At 36.5% G+C, this 18225-nt stretch overlaps 1 protein-coding gene across 5 annotated transcripts in view; it reads right to left on the bottom strand.

Annotated features, from left to right (window-relative positions):
• mtss1la (MTSS I-BAR domain containing 2a) overlaps positions 1-18225 on the bottom strand; it is a 33500-nt gene that overhangs the window by 3367 nt on the left and 11908 nt on the right. Inside the window, exons 5-15 of one of the 5 annotated variants that reach the window (XM_089116368.1) lie at positions 10377-10461; positions 8170-8261; positions 8003-8077; positions 6029-6186; positions 4115-4222; positions 3893-3990; positions 3387-3519; positions 3204-3278; positions 1822-1971; positions 1378-1533; positions 134-302 (exon numbers count right to left, since the gene is read on the bottom strand). In XM_089116368.1, coding sequence (XP_088972494.1) covers positions 134-302; positions 1378-1533; positions 1822-1971; positions 3204-3278; positions 3387-3519; positions 3893-3990; positions 4115-4222; positions 6029-6186; positions 8003-8077; positions 8170-8261; positions 10377-10461 — 1299 coding nt within the window. Of the gene's footprint in view, positions 1-133; positions 303-1377; positions 1534-1821; positions 1972-3203; positions 3279-3386; positions 3520-3892; positions 3991-4114; positions 4223-6028; positions 6187-7435; positions 7976-8002; positions 8078-8169; positions 8262-10376; positions 10462-18225 lie in introns of those variants that run through there. The other 4 variants (XM_089116369.1, XM_089116370.1, XM_039650449.2 and 1 more) reach the window with 4 other exon arrangements.

Raw genomic sequence — 18225 nt, forward strand, 5'->3', positions numbered from 1 at the left:
TATCTATAGTTTTCAAAATGTTGTCAATATTTGTGTGTGAATACACACTATTCACTGAATGGAATGGACATGTGTTTTAAAGGCTGTACCAACTGTACTTTGTTTTGTGTTTATGCTCGTCTGTGTGTATTACCCTGTGAAGGGATAGTGTCCTCTGAACATGATGGTGTGGTGTTCTGTGTGCTGTATCCACTGGAGTACTGCAGAGAGTCACAGCTGCTCTTCTGCTGCTGATCTACACTAAGCCCACGAGTCAGAACCATAGCCAGCTCACTAGCGGCAGATGACATCGGCTTAGCATGCTATGGGAAGAAGAACAGGAGAGAAAAATGCCATTTATGTATATATAAGTTTGGAAACATTGTGAATTTTAATGTATTTGATAAACCTCTCTTATGTTCTTTTAAGCCTGCATTTATTTGATCAAAAATACAGAAAAAAACTGTAAAATTGTGAAATATTATTACAATTTAAAATAATGGTTTTCTATTTGAATATAATTTAAAATATAATTTATTTCTGTGATGCAAAGCTAAATTTTCAGCATCATTACTGCAGTCTTCAGTGTCACATGATCCTTCAGAACTCACTCTTATAAGCTGATTTATTATCAATGTTAAAAACAATTGTGCTGCTTAATATTTTTTGGGAACCTGTGATACTTTTTTTTCAGGATCCATTGATGAATAAAAGGTAAAAAAAAAAGAAAAAAAAAAAGCAGCATTTATTCAAAATAGCACTTTTTATTTAATTTATTTTATTTTTTATTTAATTAAAACTTTTATTCACCCAATATGTGTTAAATGGATAAAAAGTAATAGCAAAGATTTGTATTGCTATAAAATTACTATTTTGAATAATAGTAATTTTCTAGCAATATAAATCTTTGCTAAAAAACATTGACCCCAAACTTTTGAACGGTAGTCTGTTGTTAAAAAAGATTTCAATTTTAAATAAATTATTTTTAAAAACTTTTTATTTATCAAAGAATCCTAAAATAAGTATCACAGATTAAAAAAAAAAATTTAAGCACCTAGCTGTTTATTGATAATAAATCAGCATACAGTATTAGAATGATTTCTGAAGGATCATGTGACAATGAAGACTGGAGTAATAACTAATGAAAATTCAGCTTTGCATCACAGACATAGATATTATATTTGAAAGTTTAGAAAACCATTATTTTAAATTGTAATATTTCACAATATTACTGTTGTATTTTATCAAATAAATAAATAAATATCAAATATATCAAATAAATCCAGAGACTTCCATAAAAAAAATCGTAATGTTTCCAAACTTTTGACCAGTACTGTATACATGTATATTCATTAATGTTTTCATTTTTATATATAAAAAAAAATAGATTCTCAGGACCTTGACATCTTTAGAATTCATCCTAGATAGCCTATTCGGATCCTCAGGGTGAATGACTCCATTTCTTGCCAGTCCACTAGAGGGCTCTGCAGCCTCAATTCTGCGCTGTTGGTTTACAGCCGTCTGCTCATAGTGACCTGCCTTTGACCAGTCCTGCTGCAAGAGGAAACTGTTTTCAGGGTCATGGTAATATAGCCAGAATGGGACAGGACCTGTGCATTGGGTCTGCAATTTCAATGGACTCATTGTAGATTTTCATTTTAATCAACAGAAATAAACAGCAAGCCTGAGCCAGATGTTGGTTAATAAAGAAAAGCTTATGACAAAGAAATTAAATGGGATTAGATCAAAAGTAAACAAATTAAAAACTAATAATGTTTTGCAAAGAATAACAGAACAGAAAGCAAACAATGGCTGACCGAATGGTCAAAAAGAAAAACAAACCTTCCAGTAAGGAACCTTTGATGTGGGTGAAGGGGAGTTTGATCCAGGGGATTGATTATAGGTAGGGGACGCAGGAAGTATGTAAGAGTGAGGCCTGATGGAGTCATTAAAACAGTGAGCAGGGCGAAAGGTAGCAAAGGATGAGCCGAACTGTGGAAACGGAATGACAGGATGACCCAATCAAATATGGAGAACAACACCACAGTAAATACCCCACAGCAAATAACAGCATAATAATATACAAAATGATTCTAATTGCTAGCTTAAAGGAGTAGTTCACTTTTAAAAAAAACTTTTGCTGATAGTTTACTCACTCCCATGTCATCCAAGATGTCCATGTCTATCTTTCTTCAGTCCAAAAGAAATTAAGGTTTTTGATGAAAACATTCCAGTATTCTTCTCAATATAATGCACTTTACTGGGCACCAAACTGTTCAAGTGTAAGTTTCAGTGCAAACTGCAAACTGTTCAAAGGGCTTTAAACGATTCCAGACGATGAATAAGGGTCTTATCAAGCGAAACGATTGGCCATTTTTTAAAAAAATAACAAAGTTTAAGTTTTATAAGCTCAAATGCTCGACTTTCTCTGTTCTGTGATGCACGTTCGTGACTCTCCTGTTCGAACTTCGAATCTTTTTCTGAATCAATTCGTTCATTTTGATCGTTGAACGAACCAAATGACTCAAAAAAATGATTAATTTTCATGAAAGAGTTCGAACAGGGGAGTCACGAATGTGCATCACAGAACAGAACAAGGCGAGCATTTGAGATGCTCGCCATATAGAACTTAAACTTTGTTATTTATTTTTTAAATGACTGAAACTGTCAAAAAAAGTTTATTATTATTTTTTTTTTAATAATTTTTTAGTTTGTACTGAAACTGTCTTTTGGACCTTGAACCGTTTGGAGCCCAGTAAAGTGCATTATATGGAGAAAAATCCTGGAATGTTTTCATCAAAAACCTTAATTTCTTTTCAATAGAAGAAAGAATGACGTGGATATCTTGGATGACATTGGGGTGAGTAAATTATCAGCAAAAGTTAAAGTGAACTATTCCTTTAACCCTTTAATGCATAAAATATATATGACAAACAGAATCAAGGAATTGCTCTGAATGCTGTTTAACAGGAGGGGGATAATGTTACATTAGGAATTTTATAGTCCTCATATATGGGCATTGTGCTAAATCAAAGAGACATAAAAGACAATAAGGCAAATAATGACAACAGAATTCTGTCAACTTATATTAACAAAAAGCAAAAAAAAAAAAAAAAAAAAAAAAAAAAAAAAGCAAAAAAAAAAGAAGTTTGAGGTGACGGCCAAAGAGTTTAAGTAATTAAACCATATATTTATTAAAATTCCGGACATAAAATAATACTTACTATTGTGGGAGAGCCGCACTCACTGACAGACTGACAGGTTTCTGAAGCCTCTGAGGATGCAGAACTAGAGGACTTCTGTTTGCCAGAGATAGATAACGATAGGTCAGTGAAATTGATGTGGAAATTAAACAGCATTAAATATAACAGATGAAAAAAAAAAACATCGCATGAACTGGTAAAGACCTGGCTAGTGATGTCAGATGGCATGGGGGAGGGAGGTTTGGAGTGCACATTCGCATCTTGAGAGACAAATCCAGAATCATGAGAGGAGACGCTGCTCAGGCGATGGGCGCCACCTGGTGGAAGATGCACCAAACTGAGAGGAACACAGAGAATCATTAGTGTTATTCCCCAAACTAGAAATACGAATCTCTAAATGCAACTGCGAAATTGTTGAGACATTAACACTTTTATTGGCATCTATGTTTACATAAAAATCTTTGATTTGATTAAACCTTTTCATTCCCCAACAGTAACAAAAATGGTTCTTTTAAAAGTTCACTGAAAAGTTCTTTGGGGAAACAAAAAATGGTTCTTCTATGGCATCACTATGAAAACTCCCTTTTGGAATCTTTAATTTTAAGAGTGAGTGGCTTAATTACATCATTATTGAACAGTAGCCGACATGAATGAATTACATTTTGCACAGATGGGAAATCTTATTGGCGATAAAACGATAAAACAAGCACCTGCAAAGGCTGCTCTTCCTGGATCCAACACTGCTGGGAGAAGAAGGTGGGGTCTGGTAAGACCAGTTGTAGTCAGACCCCTTAAGATCCAAAATCACCTAGTGGAAGTCAAATTACAGTAATATTATCAAATTATCAAATTTCCTTATTATTATTATTGTTATTTCTTGCTGTATGTGTGTGTGTATGTGGTAAATGATTTTCATATGCATGTTTCAGCACCTGTTCACTGGCCTCTGGTAGTTTATGTGGGTCAGTGGTCAACACAGTGAGGTCATCAATAATGGCCTGAAGGTGAGTGGCCTCTCCCAGCATGGCAATTTCACTGATCTGAGGAAAGAGGTTGATGTTTATTAATTTGATTAATTAGATATTTAATTCATTAAATAAAATTTTGCCATTTAATTTGAAATTGCAGCAAGCTCTTTTACTCAAATACGATATACGATCAAATACGAAATAGATATAAAGAGATAGATAGATAGATAGATAGATAGATAGATAGATAGATAGATAGATAGATAGATAGATAGATAGATAGATAGATTCCATTTTAAATCCTCTGAAACAAATATATACAATATATTACACACACACACAAAGAAGAAATGCTCTTGCTAGACCTCTAAAAGTAAAACTCATCTTTAATTGCCAAAATGACAATTTAAAGTTTTTTTCCTGTGAAAACTGAAAATAGCTTGAATGCATTAAAATAGATTGAATGCACACCCTTGCTTCATTTAGCGTACGCGGATACATCATGAATATGCAAATGAGCCCCGAATCCACTCTTCTACAAGTCAATGTATCAGAATCAGCTAATAGCTCATCATCAAACAGCTAATAATGTGTTGCTAATGTTACACGAACGACAAACCATGTTCCCGTTCGCCATCTCAAAGTCATACGGCTGCCTTCTAAAAATCAGGATCCATAAAAACGCTTTGAACAACTTGGAAAGTCATTGGAGAAAGACATATAGTTCATCAAAACATCGTAATAGACATCAAACTCACCCGCTATATTGCTAAATGTAGTGTACACAACTTTTCATATCAAAAGAAAAATATACCGGGATCATCTGGCTTCTCTTGAGACTCCCCTGCTTCGCAACATATTTAATGATATGCTAATCCTCACCCGCATGTTTACGTAATTGGTTACAACAAGGTAGTTTGTGACGTAAGAAACACAGGCGGTTTCAAACCGTGTTTTTGAGAATATCTTTTTTTCACTGCAGTTTTAAAGAGAAAATACTCAGCAATGGTGTTGACATCAATTTGCACATGGTTTGTGTTAAAGCATATTAAAAACACTACGTAGAATAGACAATAAACAACATTAAGGCTGCATCCGAAATCGCGTACTATGTGAGTAGGTACTATATTTAAATAAGAACGTACTTCGCGACCGTTAAAAAAAGTACGTTCTATATAGTATGAATATGGGTAGAATGTATGATGTCTGGATGTACTACATGCGCCATGTTGTTGTCGCGTGACATGCGCTGTCATAACAGTGCGAAAATTTAAAGAGCCCATTCAAGTGACTGCAACAACTTTGCGCTGTTTTTAGTTCTGCTTTCAGTTTTCATCTGCGTTTTTAGGTCGTCCGAGCCGACAATCAAGAGGAGGCATCGGTCAGCTGCTCGCAGATCACGCCTTTTGAGGAATTTCTCAAATAACATTTATTTATCTAATAAATTTTACCTCATAAAACACACACACAACCCCTATGAACAATGACAGATGTTGATTTTTGGCAAGGAAAAAGCCATTTATTAGCTTGTGATATTACCATCGATAAATAAACATGAATGAATCAATAGATATACGCATGTGTATCTGTGTTTACCTCCTAATGTTACAGCCGAGTTTCCGGTTACCGCCATTTTCAAATATAACGACAACAACTCCTCTCCCATGGCATCATGGGATAGTAAAGTGTCCATCGTATGCGCACTTCAGAATCTCGCGGGAAGTAGTAGGTCATCCGGGTACTTTTCCCCTACGGTTTTTCGAATTCTATGATTTCGGACATACTACTCTGCTCGCATATTGTTTTTCGCATACTATATAGTAGGGAAGTATTCGATTTCGGAGGCAGCTTAAAACTTGACTTGAGTTTAATTCTCACCACTACAGGCTGCAGGAAGCTGATGAAAGAGCAGTAGCGCCCCCTTTCCTCCAGGAGGGCTCGGCGCACCGCCTGCTTCTCAGTCTCCTCCATCAGCAAGTACATGTCACTCACATCCTGCATGGCACTGTCCAGCTGCGGCTGAAGTCCTCCTCGGCCTGAGATGAAGAGAAGGAGAGGAGAGATGAAAGGCAATAAAGACTTGGGTGAATGAGCAATCCATGAATGGAAAATTATACTACCGCCGTTCAAAAGATTGGACTAAGTAAAACATTTTTGGGAAATAAATAAATAAATGAACAAGTATGCTTTAAATTGATCAAAAGTGTCAATAAAGACTTTTAAATTGCTACAAAAAAATGTTTACTCAAAAATATTAAGCAGCACAACTGTTTTCAACATTGATGATAATAAGAAATGTTACTTTACTAAATATTTATATATATTTATATATATATTAGGGTTGTGCAAAAGTTAATTGCGATTAATCGCATCCAAAATAAAAGTCTGTGTTTACATAGTATAATTGTGTGTGCTGCATATAATTATTTTGTATATATAAATACACACACATGCATGTATATGTTTAAGAAAATGTGTTATTCCTATATAAAATATTTATATTTATATAATATAGATTATGTATTTTTATATATATACAGAATTTAAGCGCAAATAATTCTTAAATATATACATGCATGCATAGGTATTTATATATATACAAAATAATTATATACAGCACACTCAAATATATTATGTAAAACAGACTTTTATTTTGGATGCGATTAATCGCAATTAACTTTTGCACAGCCCTAATATATATATACACATTACTGTTTTGAATGTATTTTTGATCAAATAAAGTGTGCATGAAATACTTCTTTCAAAGACATTTGAAAAATCTTACTAAACCCAAATTTTTTTTACGGTAGTGAACACCAAGATGCACTGAATGAACTGAAAATGCACATTTGAGCATTTTTAACACATGAAATGTTTGATGCAGATGTCAACACACAGATGTCCCATGGGTCAGCACGATGAAGACAGATTAGGGTGGATAATGTCAACACAGCAACCAAGCATTGTCAGAATTCCTGCAAGGAAACCTTCATGACCATATAATGAAAATAAATGACATAGAGTTGATGCTCTGAATCTAAACACACCAAATATTGCATGATTGTACATTGTGATTTACTTTCACAACAAATATGCCTATTATGTCTGATGGAAAGAATGACAATGAAACAAGCACGCTTTTGCAAACAATGAAATTGTGTGGGGCGTTCGCAAAGGACGCTAAAACATTCTCATGAAATGCGCACAAAATACCTCGGATGAAATGAAATCGATGTTAGTCATGCTGAACGTGATGAACGATGAAGGAACTGCCTGAATACATACCTGATAGCTCTACAGTTAATAAGCAGAAGCCAAGCCAATCACAGTATGAAAGAGAGAGAAAAAAGAGCATTGCCATGAAGAGATTGTAAAGAGAATGCAAATGCAAGTGTGTGTATTATGATACATCTAATAATACATTTTCCCTTAAAAAAATTACTTGTTTGTGCTCCACAGAAGAACATCATACAGGTTTGGAACAAAATGAAGATGAGGAAATAAGTACTTTTATATAAGAATATTCACATTTTAGTGGACTACCCTTTAAAATCGAAGGCATAAAATGAAAGCTAGACGGTGCAATGGTTTACTGGTCATCTGATTCAATAGTGCTACCGTGACCTTTTGACCTGACTCGAACTTCATAATCTGTCTTTGACCTAATTAATCTTGGCATCAGAATTAGTTAGCATGCAAGAGACGGGGCTGAGTGAGAAAAATCCCCAGCACGGCACATATTCACTGATTCTTTTAACATACTGAGCACAGTAATCCTCTAAAAACAAAGCACGGAGAGAGTGTGAGCGAGAGGGGAAATCATTGCGCTGACAGGGGGAAAAGGAGACTGACCTTTTCTGGCTTTCTTTTGCAGCTTTATTGTGTCAGATGACTTCTTCTTGATCTCCTGCCTTGAGCGCTTGTACTCTGATGAATAGCAGAAAGGTGTAAATTTAGGACAGAGACATTAGTATTGCAGAAAGTTCAGGTTTAAGACCACTGTGATGAGTCAGTCCCACCTTTGGCGTGGTCTTTATCCAGCAAGGCTGCGGTTTTTTTCCACTCTTCTATCTTGTCTTGGAGTGGGGCGATCATTTTTTCCATTAGAGCACTTTGCACAAAAACAGCAAAAATGATAATATAGTGGTCAACAAATGTTTGCAGTATTATTATAGTAGCAACAATAAAATTAAACTAACAAATTTCTTCAAAAACAGAAATGGAATAATCCCTGAACAAAGGTGGGGTCAAAATCAAAAGTAGCAGTCAGAATCTGAAGCAGCTGCTTTAAGTGCTTCAGTGTCTCATCTTCATGCACTGCAGTAGATTTAACAGTTCTTGCTTTCTTGAGTTGTTACTCCACTCTTCCACCAAGGCACATGCAAGTTGGCACACGAGGTTTGGCACTGCGAGGACAGTCAGCTGACCTCTCTGTCTCCCTGTAGCACTGGATTAGGCATCTTAAATTAGGAACACTGTGGTTTATTGGTCTGGCTACATCATCATGCCTCCCTGCATGTTCACACAGGTGATCAGGAGTCCTGGGCATCATTCTCCTGCTGTTTTTCAGATCCTGTCTCTTTAGTGTCCTAAGTTATTGTAACTGAGGCCTTAATTGTCAACCGCCTATAAACTACCCTTTGGTGCTCTTTGCGTGTCGGTCAAAAATCACAGATATTCTTTTTTACTATATTTTAGTTTGATAATGTTTTTTTATTTAATCGTTTGTATTTTTAGGGGATTTTATGGTACTACATTATATTTATACTGTATTTATAATACATTTATTCACTTTTTGAGCATAGACCTAAAAATTAAATTTCCAACTTAAAGGAGAACTCCGGCGAACAATGAACCTAATAAAACATCGGTACCTAGTCAATCGTTCTCTGAGTTTTGTTTTCATGATAATCGAATGTAAAGAGTTTTATCTCTAAAAACTGTTTAGCGTATAATGCTAGTAATGGGGGCATTGACTAAGTAAAAAGAAATCGCTAGTTTATACCACTAACAAGGCTCAAAATAGCCCCACACTAACACAGTAACATAATGAGGGTCCCTACATGCAAAACGAAGCATTGAGAACTTTGTAAGTGTACAGACCGTTTAATAAGAAGATACTTTATGAAGACAGTTCACTTCGCATACAGACAGGAGCCATCTTAAAAAATAGCCTCGATAAGTCGATCCCCGAACACCGTTCATACAGTTCAGAAGTTCGCTGAACTTCATACAGTTCAGATCATTCAGCACGACGTTCGTGTTTTGACTTATTGAGACTATTTTTTAAGATTTAAGATTGATTTCTTTTCAAAGATGAGACTTGAAAAAAGTTTTAAAAAGGGAACTTCACAAGTTACATAATTTTACGTTTATTGATGTGAAAAATGTGCAAAAACACTTTTTAAAATTTATATTTGAAATTTAAAAAAAAAACATGTTTTACTCTAAAACTGTGAGAAAATCAAAGCCATAAACCTAAATAAGTTAATATTTAGTAATATTTAGTAAGTTAATAATAAAAAAATTGAGCCATCTCAAAAAATTTGCTTTCAGTAAGATTTTATTTGGCCGCAGTACCAAAAGTTTCCACTAGATGCAATTCGTCTCCTATTAATTTCCAAAGCGGTCATTTTTGACCACGAGGAGCACAAGTGTGACTGTTTTTTACAGGACCATTTAACCTGTTCAAATTATTTTTTACCATTCGGTCGGCACCATTCTGATGAATATTGTAAACAAAACAAATTTCTCAGTCAAGAATGACTAAAGAGCACCAAGGACTGTTCCACAGGTGTATGTGCGATAATTGTTTATGGTTCAGTGAACAAGCATGAAAAACACCCTTTTCAATAAAGATCTGTACAGCTTATTTAAATTGTACAAATATATTGGCTTGACAGCCAATGGCTACTGTATGCGTGTGAACACTCTGACTGACATCTGATTTTGTGTTAGATAATAAGAGTAGTTTGGAATGACATGAGGATAAGTGAACTATTGCGTTAAGGTCAGCATTTGAAATCTTTTGAGCTGTGAGCTAATTTGGTCTCTCTGAAGACAGCACATTAAAGCCTTAGAGCAGGCTGATTGATCTATGGATGTTTGCTGATCTCCGCAGTGGAAAATCAATGCTTGGCACAGACATAAAATCCTGTCTGTGCCGTCTGACTGGCGGGGAGCAAGTCATGAAAGTAGTCACGCCATTGACGGGTCGATCACTCACTTGGTATAGTGGCGCAGTTTGGCCTCGATGCTGCGGTGTCGCATGCACATCCGGGTCAAAGCGGACCCAATATCCCTGGTGGCACCTGACAACAAGACAAATGAAAGTTAAATAAAGAGCTAACATTTGAGTCGTGAATCAATATTTTTGGAAACATCAGACAACTTTGTTTTCCACATTTAGATTTGAATCATGGATATAAAATGGCCACAAGGGGGCAGAGTAATCAGAAGCATAAAAGCAGGTCTATTAGGGAAAGGTATGTGCTTAGTCAGTGAAAAAGAAAGACAATTGCACCATATTCACAAATAGAACACTTCCCAAACTGCATGGCTCTGATCCATCAAGAAGTGCTCACTGGCTTGGTGACCTTGAACACAATTACATAGCGGTGTTAACTCTCCTCTCCAGCCAAGTGTAATTAAAATGGGGTCTTAAGCTGTAAAACCCAGCCTGCCTGGGCCTTAATACAACCAGCTCATCCAAGATTTCCCCCAATCCTGCCACCACATCTGATGAAACTGAACTCTGTCGGTACGAGGGCCAGTAGGTTGCACGGGATAGAAAGGCCAAAGTCTCTATTTACAGAGTTCAAAGGGCCAGTGGATATAAGGGAATATCTGATTGAATATGATAACTAGACATGGTACTCGTAAATAAATAAAGGGTTCTCGTATTGATTCCACTTAATGATTCTAGTTTCTTAACTGTGCCTTTTTAAAGTCTTTTTATAGGCAGAATAAATGCAACAAACAGAAATGTGGTAACCTATTTCATTCATTAAAGGGGTGATGAACTGAGAAATCAAAATTTCCTTGAGCTTTTGAATTCTAAGAGGTCATCATATTATAAGAATATCCTGTAAGTTTCAGAAGTGAAAACGTCCTAGTTAGACCAATAAAATCTATTCTTGACACCAGGCTCAGCAAACGACTCGTTTTTCAAAGTGGGGAACTATGACGTCAAAGAGGATAAAACACCACCCCTGTAGAAGATGATTGACGCCTACTTCAACACGGCCGGTTTAGCCCCGCCCACCGATTCGCGCGTGATGATAAACCAGATCATAAGCCAGTGTTGAAACTCATTATAATATGCAAAACTGTTATCCACTCACAGCAGTGGGCGTTTACTTCCAACTCTTCAATGTGAGACACCCATAAAAAACGAGCGTTTTTGAGCTAAACTCAAAACAAGGGTAGAAAATAGCCTATTACTTATTCATTTTGATATTTTTGAATGTAAAAGCCAAGTTGATCTATATATAGATGATCAATATAAAAAAAAAATGTAAAAGCCTGTTCATGACCCCTTTAATAATTACTACAAATTACTGGGCTTGTTTATTTTTACAAAAAAAAAGTTATATTGTTGGAAAATATTGTTATAAAATCCCTTTAGGCTGAAGGAAATGCAAATAAACATTTCAGCTGTGCTGCTATTTTGGATTGCAAAAGAATAGGATGCAGGAGAAAGTTCAACACTCTTACTTCAGCTAAAACACAAATGTGACGTTTAACTAAAGTCATTTTTGCTTAGTATGGTTAAATTGGATCATCAGCAAAAAGTGAGATTAAATACATAAAGTATATGTGTTATTTAATAAATATAAAAATGTCCTTAAGGGGGCAGAGTAATCAGAAGCATAAAAGCAGGTATAAAATCATTATTGCAGGTTTGTATAATAGTATTAGTTTGTATTTCGCTGTTTTTATTCATTTTGAGGAATACTGAATCTGTTTTTGTGCACATGAGATGAGTAAATGAATGCTAACATTTAGTCTAGAAATACTCATTGCAGCAAACTCTGTCTTCATACTTCAGTGAAAAAGAACTGATTCTTGGTTCACAACCCAAACTGATTGTGAATTTCACAAAGTTTTAAAAGAATTGAATAGGTGTTTATTGTTTTTATACACCAAATATAAATGTGTGTGTGTGTGTGTGTGCAATAAAAAATAGGAGCAGCCCAGATGAACAGCACTGCCGCACTCTCCATCTCTCCATCCAGGTCCAAAGGGAAAAGGAGGGAACCCGGTAAAGGGATATCCCTCCATTCTTCCACTCTGTATCTGCCTTTCCTGTCTGCTCAAGTTTCCTAAACACCATTATTACAGGAGAGAATGGGAGAGGCCGGCAATAACCTGGCCTCCTACCTCACATGCACAAACACAAACACACACACACACTCTCAATGAAACACACACACAACTACTGAAACACCAGAACTGAAAAACCAACATTTGAAGATTTTTAAGCTTTTAGATTCACATGATTTTAACCAATGATTTTCACATTTGTCCCATTGGGTGGGGCACTGACAGATTCATTGGTGGCCAAACCAGGTGTGAATAAGAAGAAATGAAGGTTAAAGATCAGCCATCTGAATCCTCGATCTGAAGAGCTGTACTCAGGAAATGATATGGCAAAAAATTCCCTGTGTATCGCATTTGGCACAGACCCACAGGTCCATCCCATGGTGTCTGTCTGCTGACAGAAAGTCCTACTGTCAGTACACAGTCCAAGAGCACACACATCTCGCATCCTATTCCCAAAAGTCTTCAGCGAGGCAAATCAAGTTGAACGCTACAGGTGTTGAAACATAACAGAGCTGTCCTCGAGTTAATTTGTACACACACACACTTCATATGATTTCTAAGCTGTTTTCCTCATGCCATGGGGACCAAAGAAATGGCCCCACAAGGTCAAAAATGACTGGTATTCCTATCCTTGTGGGGATATTTGGTCTCCATAACAGGTACACACACACAGGCAAAGATGTTTTTAAAACGCCTAACTCTAAAACATAACCATCGCAGAAAGCTGCATTTTTTAAAAAAAAAAACAAAAAAAAACGTTTAGAATATTTTTTAGCGGACATTGACATGTACCAAGGGCTGAAACCTGAATATAAATGTACTGGTCAAACTAGCACACACACACACAAACACACACATTTGCATGGCTCAATGCAAAGTTCACAGCTGCACTTTAGCTCAAAAACGAAGGCTTTTTATCTCAAAAACAGACCTTCTCAACGTCACTGCTACAGTCAAGATGATATGCTACACAAACACACACATTCACACACCTGCCAGCATCCCCTTCCCTTCCCTTGAGGGATCAGCTGACAGCTCCATCCTGAAAGCGTTCAGAGACTTCCTGTATCCAGGAGTCCCCTGGCCTCCCACCCTGACCGGACACACAGAACTCCCACAACCTTCCTTCTGATCACGTGACCAGGCTTCAGATGCTCCATTCAGTCAGACTCTCACTGCCTCAAACACCTGCCCATGACTGGGAAGCTATTTAGCAGATCTGTGGACCCTTGAGGAACTACTCATGTGATCAATGGCTATTTAAAGGGATAGTTCCCCCAAATATGAACATTTTATCATGATCTACTCACCCTCATGTCATTTCAAACCTGTATGGCTTGCTTTTTTTCAGGGGGAAAACTGTTTTTGTCGATCCAATGAAAGTCAGTGCTGTTCAAAACAACATGTCGGACATTGACTGGATAGCCAAAAACACTTTTCATTTTTCAAAATATCTTGTTTTGTGTTCTGAAGAAAAAAAAGCCATAAACTGAAAAAAAAAATTGCTTGTCAATTTTACAAACAATTACAGACTGAAATAAATGTTGAATTTTGATATAGAAAATACGTTTTTTTATGAAATGTACTCCAATATTTGATTTATTTGAAAATTATTTTTTACTGTGCATAGGGGTGGAACGACATGAGGGTGAGTAAATGCTTACACAATTCTCACTTTTGACCTTGCTGGTTCACTGGTGACCTCAACTGACCTCAACATTTTATAGAAGTGTAAATTATTGCGCAACTACAAGTGTGAATTTTTGTTTTAAAGAATAACTTGCATAGATTAATTGTTCACGATAACATGAAGAATGTGCATCTCTCTCTCTCTCTCTCTCTCTCTCTCTCTCTGTGTGTGTGTGTGAATGGATACGTGTGCAGGTGCAGAAGTGGTTGGCAGATACTCTTAACAGAGCCTGTGAATGGTTGGCATTGCAACAGCCATCATTAGCGAGTCAAACAAGATGATTCATGGTCTCCTCTCTCTTAACAAGTCACTGTGAATGCTCTGCTTTGTGCACATATATATTATACATGTACATACATATATATATATATATATATATATATATATATATATATATATATATATATATATATATATACTGGTCAAAATATATAAATAAATGACCTACCCCAACCCCATCCCAAAGCCTACCCGTCACTGGGGTTAATAACATTTATGAGTCTTCTCCTACCATCCTAGGAAAAAAATATCGCTCCCCAGATGTAGATCTACATTTACCTTCGTTTCGCTCTGACATTTAACGGCGTGGATAGCTCAAAATGCGTATATGACACTCGACTTGAAAGTGGCGTGTATATGTTTACGCAAAGTCATGATGCCATGATGATTTTGATGTAAAATTAATACATCAAATATTCAACAAATACAAATATTCATACAAAATATTTATTATTTAAAGGAACACATTGACTTTTTTTTGCCTTTAGCTTTTTCACCGTATCCCCCAGAGTTAGATAAGTTCATACATACCCTTTTCCATCTCCCTGCGTGCTGTAACTCTGTCTGATGCACCCACCGCTAGCCTAGCTTAGCACAAAGACTGGATGTAAATGGATACAGCTAGCATACTAATCCCAATAACAGACAAAGTTACGCAAACATTTTCCTATTTACATGTTTTGTATGATTTGTGTATCCCAATATCGTGTAAATATTGGGAACTATATTCTCAGAAGGCGAAGCACTGCTACTTGGGAGGAGTGATTACTACTGCAGCACCTGAGAGGCACTGTGGTAAGGAGCAGGAAGTTAGTTCAGAGTTGGAGTAATAGAGTCAGTCAGCAATTACTAGATAGTAAAAACATAGTTTACAATCATGGGTGTTCGTTGTATTGTAAAGAGCTGCGACAAAAAACGGGAGAGGTAATACCATGATGTTTCATAGAATTCCAACCAAAAATGCAGCCTGATAAATAAATATAGCGCAAAGGGAATAATAAAAAAAAAAGATTTTTGCAGTCAGTAAAGCAACAATGTGATGTCAAGCAAAAAAAAACTATTTAAACAAAATATATTCTGATAATGTTTTCAATGGTGAACAAAACAGGTTTAAACTGGAAACCATTTCGCTTGGGCAATATAAAAATTGACCTAAAATAATTGACACTTTTTTTCAGTGTAGCCAATGTTTTAGCACACTCACATTCAGTTTGTTTCCATTCTGGGACTCTCCAATCAAGTCCTGATGGTTAAAATGAAGTCTCTAATTTTTTTCTCACTGAATATCTAGTTTCACTCAGAAATAAACCACTTTAGAAAAGTACTACGAGTTGATCTACGAATGAGGATTCACTTTACATTTAAGTAATATCTCTTTGGGGCCAGATCATGAAGTGCTGAAATACTCAATGCTTCATATAAACACATCCACATAACCCAGCGGTAACCTCAAACATAAATGCACATGAGTAAAAACAAACATGTGCACAGCTTGTTCCCTCCTCTCACGTTTTTAGATGAAGATGTCTATGGAAATTTCTATATCTGTGTTATATAACGATCTAATAAACCATCAGACTGATAAACTGAAAAAAACTCAATGTCAAAAACACTCTCGCACGTTCAGTCTAGCACGAGTACATGGAAAGAGGCAGGAAGACCAGTGACAGCAAATCTGAATTTGGCCCCCTGCCTTCACTGTATCTGTTCTCAATTACTCTAGACTTCCCAGGACTCTCTCCTGGCATGAGGGGGGACATTAAGGATCCCCATGTGTGTGTGTATGGCTTAGTGTGAGTTTGTGCATGTGTGTTTACAGCCTGTATAAGACTTCCTGTCTGGGGGATAGAGTAGTGCTGCTAAAAATACTCTATAGTCCTCCTCGCCAGATGTGCTTCACATTATAGCTCCAGCAAAAACAGTCACACATTTTACTAAAACAGACATAATAGGGACCCCTCCTCTCTGTCTGCCTCTCTCCCTTTCTCTCTGTCCGTCTGTCTCTCTATTAAGGTTGACAGTTCGGTCAGGCGTAAGTTGGGGATAGCAACATCAGTTACTTTTCCCTGGCTGCTATTCCTCATCTTCTTTTCCATCGCTGATTCTTGTATGTGACGTGTTCAAAGGATGTCAAAAGATACTTAATTAGTAAACAATAGTACATTTATTTAAATCTAACAATTTTAATCTAACAGTATATATGTGTGTGTACACTATATATGTATATAAATATATTTAAACGTGTGTGTGCACTATATATACTGTATGTGTATACTGTATGTGTGTGTGTTTAATAATGTATATTATTAATCTATGACTCGTTTGTAAAGAAAAAAGTAAAACTTATCCACACAAATTTTGTTTGTAAAGTGTTGATTATGGAAGCTTCTAAATGCAAAACAGGTTTCCTCTAAAAAAAATGTGTGTACTATTTCAAGGATGTAAAACGAGGATGCTTGCTTTTACTAAAGACTAATATTGAAGGATAGAGACTGGATTTATCATCTGCTGATTCTGCAGTTTGTCTAACTTGACAGTTTCCCCATTTAGCAGGCTTGAAAATACGTACATATGATACATCTAAATATATATAACCATGCTATTACCATTAGATGTACAAAAATCAAGGTACCGGCATGTCCATTGATGAATGTACAAAAAAAAAAACTGTGGTGTTAGTCCACATCCAGTTTCATGTGACCCTGTCCAAAAAACCATAGCACTTTTTGTTACTGAATAATTATACACATTGTAAATACACATTGATGGCCTAAGACACGAAAGGCGCGGTTTGTGTGAGAAAACGAACCTGTTGTGCTTGCGCAGACAGAAGCGCGCTCGCCCTATACTTGGACGTGACTGTGATTACAAGAGGTAAAAACGATATAAATACTGTTCGTTTTCTAACACAAACCACGTGTTTCGTGTCTTAGGCCATGTACTTACATTTACGAGTCATTAAATCATGTTTAATTTGGACTTCTCTGTGCATGCTCTTTGAGTAGGACCCCATATACCTCCATACTGTGACTGATAGACAAGAACGGTTTGACCTAAAAATATCAAAATTGAAAATACTGTGGAAACAAAAACACCTACATCTTAGATGCCCTTGAGGTAAGCTAAAACATATCAAAAATTTATTTCAAAGTGAACTATCCTTTTAATAAAACATTTGGGAGCAGTTTGGGGACCAAAGTACCTGATAAAATGGGGAGTTACCGGTAATAGAAAAGGGTGAAATGTAGCAAGTGTGAATCTGACGGTATAATCTCCGGTGCCAAGTAAGACAAATTCTTGCCCATGCCCCACACTCCAGATGGCTGGCACGGATACATGCCATCTGCCAGTCCAGAGCTGCAGGGAAGATTAGCAGCCCACTGCGTCCCATTGACACACACTCACACTAACATGCACAAACTCAGTCTGTGTGTCAGAACAAGGTAAAGAGGATTACACATTTCTATCTTGCCACTGCAAGCCGGGGGAAATCACTTCCAAGCTCCTTCCTTATATAGACATACACACTCATACAGTATATATACGCTGAGAAGAGCCTTTCATCAGCATGGATGGAAAACACACAAACACAGACCCAAGAGCCATCATTAAAACACACCTCACTCCAATCCCATGATAGGGGGGTTTGTGACCATCTCCCATGGTGCATCTCTCACAACATAAGAAATTACCCACAGGACTAACTATACACTTACACAACTAAATCACTATGGGGTAATGCAAGCGCCAGCATCATATAAACACAGTGACTTAGATGTGC

The sequence above is a fragment of the Pimephales promelas genome, chromosome 10 (assembly GCF_988280905.1).
Source record: "Pimephales promelas chromosome 10, fPimPro1.hap1.1, whole genome shotgun sequence".
Taxonomy (NCBI): Eukaryota; Metazoa; Chordata; class Actinopteri; order Cypriniformes; family Leuciscidae; genus Pimephales; species Pimephales promelas.